The sequence below is a fragment of the Euleptes europaea genome, chromosome 4 (genome assembly GCF_029931775.1).
Source record: "Euleptes europaea isolate rEulEur1 chromosome 4, rEulEur1.hap1, whole genome shotgun sequence".
NCBI lineage: Eukaryota > Metazoa > Chordata > Lepidosauria > Squamata > Sphaerodactylidae > Euleptes > Euleptes europaea.
The window spans coordinates 332,202-345,031 of record NC_079315.1 but is presented as its reverse complement, the minus strand read 5'-3'; the positions used below and the strand labels follow the sequence as shown (position 1 = coordinate 345,031).

At 56.1% G+C, this 12,830-nt stretch overlaps 1 protein-coding gene across 1 annotated transcript in view; it reads left to right on the top strand.

Moving 5' to 3' along the window:
* The window catches only part of SYNPO2L (synaptopodin 2 like), a 40,996-nt gene extending 34,234 nt beyond the window's left edge, over window positions 1-6,762 (top strand). The window contains exon 4 of the mRNA XM_056848253.1: window positions 4,448-6,762. Coding sequence (XP_056704231.1) covers window positions 4,448-6,762 — 2,315 coding nt within the window. The remainder of the gene's footprint in view (window positions 1-4,447) is intronic.
* The last annotated feature ends 6,068 nt before the right edge of the window (window positions 6,763-12,830 follow it).

Sequence of the window (12,830 nt, the reverse complement as noted above, 5' to 3'; positions counted from 1 at the left end):
CAGACCCACAGGACCGGGGTTTTGTAAGGTCTAGTGGGGCACTTCATGCCACGCGTTCCAAAGAGCGGTATCCAAAAAGAGTCATGTGTGAGCCATCATCCCTTAGCCTCGGGGCAGATGACTGCCCTTTCTCTATGTTCCAGGGATGCTCAGTGACTCCCCTGTCCGTCCGTCCCCCCGCTGCCCAATGTTCCTCAGCATCGAAGCTTTTGTGGTGAGGGAGACGTGTTGGCTTTAGCTGAAACCTCAGTCACGGCGAGAGTGTTTGACAGTTGACAATGTCCATCAGGCTGTTTCGTGGTGGTGCTCAGGGGGTAAAAATAGAGCGAGTTACCTCACGGCTCTCGGCAGCAAAGCCAAGCCAGGGAGACAAAGGGGCGGCTTTAAAAGGCCGGCCCAGGCTCCATCCCAGGGCTGTCTTTGAGTTTTGGTCCTGCTCCAGAAGGGAGCTGCTCCGCTTCGCTCTTTCTCTTTATGGAGAGCTGCGAGTTAAAAAGGGGACGTGCCATGCCCTCCTCTCCCGGCCTGGACGCTCCTCTCAAGAGCCTGGACCAACCGTATGCAGGTACTCTCCTTGCCTTCTCCGGCCTGCCTCTGCCCGAGAGGGTTTCGTGGTGCCCTCGGGTTGCCTGGCGGTTGGCGTTGGGGGAGCCTAGGAAAAGGGGGGTGGGGAGGGGAAGGGACAGTGGGGACGTCAATGAACCTTCGGTCTTCTTCTTTGACCCTCTTGACACCCCCCCTCCCCCTAGGGAGCCTCAGAAATAATAACACCACCAAGCCAATGAAGCGGATGGGCAGGAGATCCAGGACAGACAGAAGGAAGGAACCTCTTTATACGTCGGGCAATGAACTGAGAACATTCACCCTCACAAGAGGCTCTTTTGGCCACGAGATTAGGAGGGGTTTTTTTTTGTTGTTCTTTTAAAGGGTCAGACTAATTCATCCGGGATCTCAAGGGCTCCCAGAGGTAGCGTCGCTCTGACTATTTGTGGGACTAGGGTTGCCAGGCCTAGGTTGGGAAACGCCTGGGGATTTGGGGGTGGAGCCTAAGGAAAGCAGGGACCTCCGTGGAGTACGATGCTCGAGTCCTCCCTCCAAAGCATCTATTTTCTCTAGGGGAACTGATCTCTGTCATCTGGAGATGAGCTGTGATTCTGGGGGATTCCCAGGTTCCACCTGGAGGCTGGCATCCCTATGTGGGACAGGGGAGCAGGGGCTGGGAAGGGGGGGCTTTCATGCAGCTTCTGGTGGGCTTCTCCTCTTCCTCCCCCTTCCTGCTTTCCTTCAGATGATGATCATGGTGGGAAAGGGAGGGCAAGAGGCGGCCGGGCTCCCAAATCTGTTTTCCTTCCGTTCTTGGAGAGCAGAAATGGTTTTAAGAGTGATCTTGTGAGCTACAGGGCTGGTGCTGATGGAATTATCACGTGATCCATTTCATACCTGAGCAGAGTTTTGAATTCAGTTTTCTTTCCCCGTGCATTTCCGATAGTAAATTGTCTGAAGGTGAGGGATCCATTTCTTTTATTACCAGTGCCGTACGCTACCCTGAACGCTTGGGGTTGGCCAAATTACCAGTCACATTTCATAAAATAATAGCAAGTGTCTGGTCGCCCGAGGCCCAAGAAGATGTCTACTGGTCCTCATGAATGCGGGGGGGGGGGGGGGGCCTCTTGCTAGTCAGAAGTAATTTAACAAGGCCTATAGAGCTTCCTTTGTGCTTTCAGCACCCCCCCCACACACACACACACACCCACACCCAAATGCCTGTGGCATGCTGTGTTGCTTCTTTGCCCTTGAGTTTGACAGGAGAACTGATAAAACCAGGTTGCATCTAAGTGGGTGTCATTTCGGAATGGATGGAATACGGAAGTTTGGACGAGGCCCCCCCCCCCCCGCTTTCCGCTTTTGTGGAGGGTTTATTTCACAGTATAATGAATACACTCACAAAACATCTCTCCCCCAACCCCTGTTCCATTTGGAACAGAGTCCTGAAGGAAAATTCTGCCCAAAAAATCATTCTGCCCTCTACTATGCAAATAAAGATGCCCCCCCACGGTGCCCCTTCATTGGCATAGCAGCCACCCAGGAATACCAGCCTGGCAGGGACCCATGGTGGGGGAGGGGGAGCCCTTGGAGGAAGGAGGGGCTCGGTAGGGTGGCCCCCTCTTCTCTGGGGTGCCTTTGCAGAGGCCGGGTGAGGACGGCGGGGGCTGGAGAGACACCAACCCCGCATGGTCTGCTCAGAGTGGAAGGAAGGGCCCTTTCTCAATTCAACACAGGCTGTTTTCTAGGGACGTGAATTTGGATAGAAACTCATAAAAATCTGTGCCTCTCAAATACAGAAGAAGATGAAAAAAGAGTTGGTTTTTATATGCCAACTTTCTCAACCTTTTTAAGGAAGAATCAAACCGGCTTACAATCACCTTCCCTTCCCCTCCCCACAACAGACACCCTGTGGGGTAGATGGGACCAAGAGAGCTCTAAGAGAGCTGTGACTAGCCCAAGGTCACCCAGCTGGCTTTGTGTGGAGGACTGAGGGAAACCAATCCAGTTCACCAGATTAGCCTCCGTCGCTCATGTGGAGGAGTGGGGGAATCAAACCTGGTTCTCTAGATCAGAGTCCACCGCTCCAAACCACCACTCTTAACCACTACATCACGCTGGTTCCCACACCACGCTGGCTCTTGCTGTAAGTAATCACCTAAGGAAACTAATGACATGTAGAGGTAATGAGAGGAGGCGGTGAGCCCTCTGTGTTCTGTGCCTTTCTGATGTGGTTTCGGTGGGGGGGGGGCAATTCACACTTTCAGTGGTCCTGGCGGTGCCCACGTGGCCCCCACGGGTGCTGCCGGTCTGACCCCCACGAGGAGATCTGTGCTCCATCAGAACGTAATTCCTGGGCGAGGGGGGTGGGGTCAGTTCTCATGCAGGGAAAAGGGACTTAAAGTATCCCCCTGACCCCAAACGGCCCCCGGGGAACTGCAGTTTGCCCCACTGGGAAAACTTGCAAATGTTGATGGCTGCAGGTAAGTGTCCTCCACGGGCCAAACGGCAGATCCATTTCAGGTCAGGAAAATGTCATTGAAGGAGGGCTAAACTGCCTCTCCCTGTTACCTGCAGTCCTGCTTTGAACTGGCCCCGGCATTCCTAGGAATTATTTTCCTGGCATGAACTCCTAGACATTTGTGTGTGTGTGTGTGTGTGTAAGGGGGGGGGACACAGGTGGACTTTGAAATATGAACTGACCCAGATCAGGGTTTGACAAAGGGCCAGCAAGGTGGTGGAAGGAGAGGGCAGAGAGACAGCCCAGCTGATGGTGAGGCGACTGGCATGTTGACCAAGCAGTAGTCAATGGTCCATCTTTCCACCAAAGAAGAAGAAGAGTTGGTTTTTATATGCTGACTTTCTCAGCCACTTAAGGCAGAATCAAACTGGCTTACATTCACCTTCCCTCCCCCTCCCCACCACAGACACCCTGTAAGGTAGGTGGTAGGTGGGGCTGAGAGAGCTCTAAGAGAGCTGTGACTTGCCCAAGGTCACCCAGCTGGCTTTGTGGGTGGGAGTGGGGGAAACAAATCCAGTTCACCAGATTAGCCTCCGCTGCTCATGTGGAGGAGTGGGGGGAATCAAACCCGGTTCTCCAGACTAAAGTCCACCACTCCATACCACTGCTCTTAACCACTACACCACGCTGGCTCTCCATTAAAACTAACAGAACTGATTAAAGAAGTTGTTAGGTTCCCTGAGCCTGGCCTTGGCTGGGGATTGAGGGCAGGTTATAAATTGGATAAATAAATAAAAAAAAAACAGAAAATCTGAAGAAAAGTAATAAATAATAAAACATAAATACGATTTTGGCACACACAAAAAAGTCCGTTGTTGTCTCTTTAAAGAGATGAAATACTTTTGCAGTTTCTGGAACCGCGTCTGTAGCAGCCGGCACATCCTCCCTGCAAACAGCTTGCGGGAGGAGCGGACACACCCAGTCTTTCTGAAGAAACGGGGGCCCTGCGGGGGCCTTATGGGATCCCGCAGGGTTTGCAAAACAGAACTGTTCCCCCAGGCGTTTCGGCTGAGGCCAGCTGCCGTTGTGCCATACATACCGGCTCTCCCTGTCCTTCCCGCCGCTGCCGAATACCAACTACCTGCAGGCCACACTGTGGCCGTATATTGCATTTCCAAGCACCGTTAAGTTTTACAATTTGTGATCTTAATTCGTTTAGGGCTGTTTTAATGAATTGTTTTATCTGATTTTATTACTGTATTGTATGTTTCATAGATTATGTGAACCGCTCTGAGCCTGGCATGCTGGGGTGGAGCGGGATGTAAGTCTGAATAAACAAACAAACAAACAAATAAAAGGGTCGGATCCTCCACACCGGGCTTTAAAACGGGATCCCTTACAGAGCTCTGACGATGCCTTCCCCCCCCCCCATTCCTTTTGCAGAGCTTCACCGCAGCGAGAGCACGCAGGAGAGGAACGCGAGGGAGGCCAAGACCAGGTGCCGCACCATCGCCTCCCTGCTGACGGACGCCCCCAACCCCCACTCCAAGGGGGTCCTGATGTTCAAGAAGCGCAGGCAGAGGGCCAAGAAGTACACCCTGGTCAGTTTCGGGAGCGTCGACGAAGACCGCTGCTACGACGAGGAGGATGGCGTCTTCCCTACCAGCGAGTCGGAGTTTGACGAGGAAGGCTTCTCCGAGGCCCGGAGTCTGACCAACCACTCCGACTGGGAGAATACCTACCTCGATATCGAGGTGCCCAAGGAAAAGTCGCCGCAGGATCCGCCTCCGCCTCAGCAGGGCCTCAGCGAAGCCTCGGGCAGGGGGGCACAGCTGTTTGAGCAGCAGAGGCAGAAGGCTGGTGGACTCGCCGTGGAGAAGGCCCCCGCCCAGGAGGCCGAGCAACAGCGCCCGGCCCCGGCTCTCCCACAAGCACCCGGCCAAATGCCGACCCCTCAAAAGGCAGAGAAGGCCCCACTGAATGTCCACCTGGAAGCTGTCCAGGTCTCCAGCCAGCTGCCCTCGGCCAGCCCTGCTCAGCTCCAGTCTCCCACGGCCACCTTCGGAGGAGGTTCCCAGATCCCTCCAAGCCCCACAGGGATCTTCAACAGATCCGCCCGGCCTTTCACTCCCGGTTTCCCCGGGCAGCGGCCAGTGACTTCCTCCGTTGTGTTCAGGCCCTCCACGCTGAGGAAAAGCAGCGAGGCCCGAGGCGGACTGAGGACGGCTCCAGCTCCGTTCTCACCCGTCCCTCCAGGGACCGCCGGGCCTCCCCCCACTCCAGCAGCAGTGCCGCCCCCCAGCCCCGCAAGTGCTTCGGTCTCCCTGTACGTCCCAGCCACGCCGACCCCTCTGCAGCCGGCAGCAGCCCATTTCCAAAGTGGGAGTTCAGGGGAGGCCAGGGCGTCTTCCAACGCAGCGAGGACCTCCACTGCCTCCATCTACCTGTCCAGCCCCTCCAGACCAGCTGAAGAGGCAGCCGCTCCGAAGCCCTCGCCCCAAGCGCAGGGGACAACGTCCTCCTCCTTGTACATCAGCCCCCTCCCACCGCAGCCCAGCCAGCCGCCCGTCCAGCCACCCGCGGGCACGGTCCCGGCCACGCCACGGCCTGGTTCCGAGCCGCTGGTCTCCAGGGAGCAGAGGATCGCCGTGCCGGGGCCCCGGACGGGCATCTTGCAGGAAGCCCGTCGGCGGAACAGCAAGAAGCCCATGTTCAAGACTGTGGAGGAGAAGAAGAAGAATTCTCCCAACCCGGAGCTGCTCTCTCTGGTGCAGAACCTGGATGAAAAGCCCCGGGGCGAGCAGCACGGGGCAGGCTTCGAGTCGGGGCCAGAGGAAGACTTCCTCAGCCTCGGGGCGGAAGCCTGCAACTTCATGCAGCCTTCCGCCCGCAAGTTCAAGACCCCTCCCCCGGTAGCCCCCAAGCCCCAGCAGCCCAAGGCCTCGGGGGGGCTGGTGAACGGGTCCTCTCCTGCACACGAGATCTCCCACCTGAAGGGCAGAGGGGCGGAGCTTTTTGCCAAGCGACAGAGCCGCATGGACAAGTTTGTAGTGGAAGGCGCGCCGGCCCCGAAGCCCCGCAGCCCGTCCCCGACTCCTTCCCTGCCTTCCTCTTGGAAGTACTCCTCAAACATCCGTGCCCCGCCCCCCATCGCCTACAACCCGCTGCACTCCCCGTTTTACCCCTTGGCGGCCAGCAAGTCTCAGGCCCACAAAGCCGAGAGCAGAGTGAAAAAGGCCCCGAGCCAGAAGCCGGGGATCCAGGCCATCGATTTCCTGCGGCACCAGCCCTACCAGCTCAAGTCCGCCATGTTCTGCTTCGGGGAGACCCCGGGCTCTGCGGTCCAGGCCTCCGTGGCCCAGCCCGCCCAACAGTCCAGCTTATCTTTCACCCCAGCTAAACAAGCCCCTGTTAAAACAGCCCGGACCTACGAGATCCGTCGCTTCTCCACCCCCGCCCCGGTGCCAACTTCGGGCAGCCTGGCCCCAACGGTCTTGCCCCCCCGCTCTGCCACCACCCTGGACGAACCCCTCTGGAGGGTGGAAACGGCCCCCACTTCTGCACCCGTCTCCCCAGGCCCCTTCCAGGGCCCCCCCGCCCAATACCTAAGCTCTCCTGAGCTCACCCAGGCATACCGGGGGGCCTCCCCAAACCCACCCTCCCTGTCTGCCGGTTTCCAGGTCGCTCGACCCAGGTTCTCTGCTGCCCAGACCGGGATGCAGGCGCGCATCTGGAGACCAGGCTCCGGCCATAAGTGAGAGAGGACTGGATTCCCCCCTGTCACCGTCACACATTACATGTAGTTTTAGGTGCCTACCCGACATCTCTTTCCAAGTGCACGTCCAAAAATGTAAACATAACAAACAGGTGCTTGAAAGAATGCTCCGTCATAGAGATGCACACTCCCGTCAGAGAGCCACCGTGGCTCACTGTGGAGCGTACCTTCGGCGGCAAACCCCGGTTTGCTTCCGTGTAATATTGATGTACGTCCCTAATTACCATTCAGTCCAATCAGACAATATGTGAACTGGCCTGATTCCAATTCTTCTGAAGGAAATCTTTGGGATTCACTTACACACACACACATGCACACACACACACACACACACACACCTTTCTAAGCTGAATTTCTGTAAATCAGGGCAATCAAGGGCAAACAGGGAGGAAGACAACTTCCTACCCTGAATCCTTCATTCTTGGGTCCCTCCGTTTTTAGACTTGCAACATTTCCAAGAGGTTGAATAGTTTAACCGTAGAGTAGGGGGGAAAGTACTGAGAACAGCACCACGTGGCTGAAGATTCATAACTGCCCAGAGAACAACACTTTCCTCCTCTAAAATCCAGTATCAGGTAGGCCCAGCAGAGAGCCTGAGACCCTCCAAAGAGAAGCAGCAGGCAGGTGGATAAAACCCAACACCCCAAACTGTCCCCTGGCATCTGCCAGCTGCAACCGTGGCGGCTGACTCCAGGGGCGTGGGGGGGGGGCTCCCAGAAGTCCATTGTGTGTCCTTGGTACAGTAAAGGCACGGGGGGGGGGGGAAGCATCTGCGAAGGATATTTGGCCACCACGACTGAAATGTGCAGCTGAGGGGCGTCCGGGGCACATTCTTTGGTGAGCTCTCATCCCACGCTGGTCAACGCCTTTGAAGCTCACGTGGGCCAAAGTAATGGGAGCGCAGGGGGCATTTGTAGGGTTGCCAGGTCCCTCTTTGCCACCGGCAGGAGGTTTTTGGGGCGTAGCCTGAGGAGGGCAGGGTTTGGGGAGGAACTTCAATGCCATAGAGTCCAATGGCCAAAGGGGCCATTTTCTCCAGGGGAACTGATCTCTATCGGCTGGAGATCAGTTGTAATAGCAGGAGATCTCCAGCTACTCCCTGGAGGTTGGCAACCCTAGGCAGTTGGCAAGGCAGCGGCCACAGGACAAGGGGGGCAGGACCTTTCCTGTGCTTACCCGTCCCCTGCTGCAGTGCCCTCCCCCGGGTAATCTTTGGAGCTGATGGGGGGCAAGGTTACAATGGCTGTGGGGGAGAATCAGCAGCACGCCTGTGTTGCCCCGGGGTTATATCCCTGCCCCCTTATCGTGAAGCGGCCAACACGGGCCCCACTCCCTGTTGGCCTCATAAGGGGCAGTTCTTCTGGGACTTGCCTTAGATTCCCACCCCCACCCCCCAGTCCTCTGCAGAACATGCACTTCACTAGGGTTGCCAGGTCCCTCTTTGCTACTGGTGAGAGGTTTTGGGGGCGGAGCCTGAGGAGGGCGGGGTTTGGGGAGGGGAGGGACTTCAATGCCATAGAGCCCAATGGCCAAAGTGGCCATTTTCTCCAGGGGAACTCATCTCTATCGGCTGGAGATCAGTTGGAATAGCGGGAGATCTACAGCCACCACCTGGAGGTTGGCAACCCTACACTTCACAGACAAGACAGATGGAACTACTGATTTACACAAACGGTGCACAAATTAGTAAATGATGAGGCCCAGGTACTTTCTTGTGGAGGCGGAATTTCCCGGTTCTCTCCACCCCCCACCCCCCCAACACCACCCCTTTCATACAAGCATCATGGCGATTGCTGGGACTAAGAAGAAACAGGATGCGACAACTGAGGCGGAAAAGGCCCCCCCCCCCAAGTCACTCAAATTGCCGTCATTTGAATCCAGCTGGGATTCCCTACTTCTCCTTACGGGAAGAAGAAATCTTGATTCGAGGACTTCTGACTTGGAGGGAGGCTTTGACCCAAGGGGGGGGGGTCTTCTCATCGTACCTTCCCACGTTGCAACTGTGGCTGAAGCGGAAAGAACTTCTGCGGAGGAGTCGCAGAAGGAGAGGCTGGATTTTGGGGAGCCTTCGCAGGAAAGGAGGCGTGGAAGAGTGGATGCTGGAACGTCGGGAATAGCATGGATCCCTTGCTGGAGGAGGACATTGTGACAGGGAGGGAGGGAAGTCGGAGCTTTCATGGTTTGTGGGACAGGATTTGCATTCAGACCCCAGCTCCTTGGTTGGTTCGACATTCGACGCGGGACCCTACGAATCCCCACCGAGTGGAAGCAGCGCGGCGGGGCCCCCTCGCACGGACTTCCCCTGGCTCAGCGGAGAAGGAATGGAAAAGTAGTTCCCATCCATGCGTGGCTGGCGGGTCAGGGCTGGGGAGACACAGAGGTGGATGCGAGTGGCTTGAAAGGCCCCTGCGGCCATGTGCGGAGTTCCCTCCCGTCCTCACAAGACGCTGCTGGCTGAGCGAGAAAAGGCGGGATGGGACTCCCGGGATCTCTTCACTCTCCGTCAGCATCACTTGTGGTGCCTGAATGTGGCCTCTCTGTGCATTAAAAATCTGTAAAATCTCAAGCAAACAAAGCCCCTTTCTCCCGGATATTTATCAATCGATTAACACATTAAGGTAGGGAGATTTGTTGAGTAAGGAGCAGCCGTCCTGATACAAATCTAGCCTGGCTGGGTTAGGGTTGGGGCGCCCAAGTGGAAATACATGGATGTATGTCTGATTTGAATGGTGCCTGCACCTTTGGCCACCCTCCCTTGCCACCCCCATGGGAACAGGCCTCTCCCGAGGCCGATCGCAGCTTCTGGGTGTTGTGCCGTCCTGAATGCATGAGCCACAGGTGGGTTTTGGTCATGCGTCACAGGCCTTCTCAAACATGAGTGAAGGTGCTAGTTCCCTGCCCCACTGGGTTGGCTGGCTGGAGAAGGAACGCAGAGGCACCCCAAGCCGGCACACCAGCCCCACGGATTGGGATCCTGCCAGCGATGGGTGCCAGGTGCCATCCAGAGAGCCGTGGTGCTGCTGCCCGCTCTACGCCTGGCAGGACTGCTGTGCTGCCTCGCCGAGAAAAGCGCCAGGGTGATCCTCCTGCGCTGCCTGCCGGCGAGCCTGCCCTTCCGGGCCAGGAACGGCGGGGTCGGCTCCACCTTCTGCCCAGGCTGCAAACTCCGCTCTGGGCCTGGCCCCTCACTCCTGCCCTTCCCCCACCAGCACCCTGAACCGGGGGGGGGGACGGGGGGCTTCAGTCCATGCTGTGCTCCAGCTGCTCAGCCTTGAGCTCGTGAGAATGCGCATGTGTTTGCATGTGCCAAAGTCTTCCAATTGAAAGGCTGGGAGGGGGCTCAAGACCACCCCCTCCGGCCCCCGGCACCATGCAGGAGCCCTGGAAAGAACGGCCCTCTTTCCACAGAAACACCTCAGAGGAGGGAGAATCCACCCCAACCCTGGGCAGCCGCTCCCAGGTCAAGGGACTGGGGTAGGGGGGCGGTGGTCCTCACACGAGGAAAGTCTTTCTGTCTCACACACCCTCGTGTGTCTAATACAGGCCCAAGCAAGGCACTCGGGTTGCCAACTCCAGGTAGGAAATTCCTGGGGAGGGGAGGGACCTCAGTGGGGTACATTGCCATACAGCCCACCCTCCACAGCTGCAGCCACTGTCTCCTGGGGGAACTGACCTCTGTCGCCTGGAGATCAGTTGTCCTTCCGGGAGATCTCCAAGCCCCAACTGACAGTTGGCAGCCCTAAGAGAAGCGGAAGAAATCTTTTTTGGGTGGGGAGCTTGGCCTGTAGGGTTGCCAGGTCCCTCTTTGCCACCGGTGGAAGGTTTTGGGGGTGGAGCCGGAGGAGGGCGGGGTTTGAGGAGGGGAGGGACTTCAGTGCCATAGAGTCCAGTTGCCAAAGCGGCCATTTCCTCCTGGCTCTTATCGGCTGCAGACAAGTTGTAATAGAAGGAGATCTCCAGCTACTACCTGGAGGTTGGCAACCCTACTGGTCTGCCATCAGCTTCACTGGTAACCATTGAACTGACCTTCAGGAGGGAAGCGGGGGGAAGCGTGCGTGACGGAAGTAGCCACCGGTCATCCGAAGGGGGTGCCGGCCGGCCGGCTCAGGGGCCCGAGAGAGGCAGCAGAAGGGCTCGGGAAGGTTTCCAGGCAAGCAGCGTAGAGGGTGGGCCTCCCCAAAGACCCCCCCTCTTGTCTGGCTCTCACAGCTGTCTGTCACAGGAAGTGGCCTTTTTCAACCGGCGGTGGTTGAAGGGGGGTCCCAGGGGGCAGAGGGTGCGGAGGGGGGCCAGTTCAAGAAGACAAGGGAGATGAACTCTGGATGAAGGGTCTGAGGAAGGAAGGTGCGGCCCTTCAAGAGCCCAGAGGGGGGGTTGGGTAGAGGGGTCTTGCATGTGGTTTTCACCCTCAACCAAAGCTGCGTTTAGAACCCAAAGTCCAATTTGTTTGGCATGGGGCATAGCAAATCCAAAAATTCATGGGGGGAGGGGGAACACCAGTGAGGAATGGGCGATGCGTAAGACACAGCAGTTGGCAGTCAAATAAAATCATGCACCCACCAACATGTTTTGTCAAGGAAGTACGCCCAACAGGTTCTTGTTACACAAAAGCCGGCGTGGGGCCAGAGTCAAAAAAGCACAACGGAAACATTCCAACGGTACTGGCATCTCCAGTTAAAGGAACCGGGCAAGTAGGTGATGTGAGAAGACCCCTGACTGAGACCCTGGAGAGCCATGAAGAGGGGCCGTGGCTCAGTGGTAGAGCCTCTGCTTGGCATGCAGAAGGGCCCCGGTTCAATCCCCAGTGGCATCTCCAGTTAAAGGAGGTGATGGGAAAGACCCCTGACTGAGACCCTGGAGAGCTGCTGCCAGTCTGAGCAGACAATACTGACTTGGATGGACCGAGGGGGGTCTGATTCCGTATAAGGCATCTTCACGTGTTCATGTGTTCCATGACTGATAGGAAGTAGTTGGGATGGAGCTGTGTCAAAGACAGGCATCACCACCTCTGGCTGGGAGGCAGGAATGCTTAAAGCATCACCTGTAGAGCAGAGTTAGGCAGATGCAGGAAGTGAGCACGGCTGCCTTGTGAGAAGTTCGCAGCAGGAATACGGAAGAGGCTGGCCCAGATCCAGAGGATTTCCAGATATGGATTGCTGACATGAGATAAGCATCTACTGCGTTTCAGTACTGGATTATAATCATGATGTAGGAAATGCTTTGATTGCACTTAGTGAAAAATATTTGTTAGACAAACTTTCAGCAGAATGTTGCTTCTTGTGAAGATGTGCCCTTGGTATGTATGATGTGACCCTGTGAACTTCGGCCAATTGCAACCCAGTGCCAGCAAACACCAGCCGCTTCCACAGAGGCATTTGGGCCATTCCCAACATTGACGGACGCCTTCATCAGCAGGAAATCGCAAAAGACAGTTTCCCTGTATCTGAGATGACCGGTTGCGTCACTGCAGTTGTGAGAGGCCTCTGTAGTTTTGATTGTAATTGAATTTCACATAATAATATCACACACTGTATATTTGACATTTCATGGCCCTTTGATCCAGTGCAATCCTGCGCAGAGTTATTCCAACCTAAGCCCTTTGAAACAAACTGTGAAAGACTGGTTAGTATATTACACATAGTTAGGGTTGCCAACTTCCAGGTAGCAGCTGGAGATCTCCTGCTATTACAACTGATCTCCAGGTGACAGAGATCAGTTCACCTGGAGAAAATGGCTGATTTGGCAATTGGACTCTATGGCATTGAAGTCCCTCCCCTCCCCAAACCCCACCCTCCTCAGGCTCCGCCCCCAAAACCTCCCGCCGGTGGCCAAGAGGGACCTGGCAACCCTACACATAGTCCATCCAAGTTGTTATCAACAGGAACAGTCCTTATCCTCAACAAACGTAGTTCCACAATTAGAGCTTTCCACACATTTTCTATTCTCCTCTTGAACGTATTCCGAAGTTCCCTCCAGGGCGGCAAACTGTTGGCTAACATTTAGCAGACAAAAACCTGACGGCGCAAACGCGTGTCTTTCTTTGCTGTGACG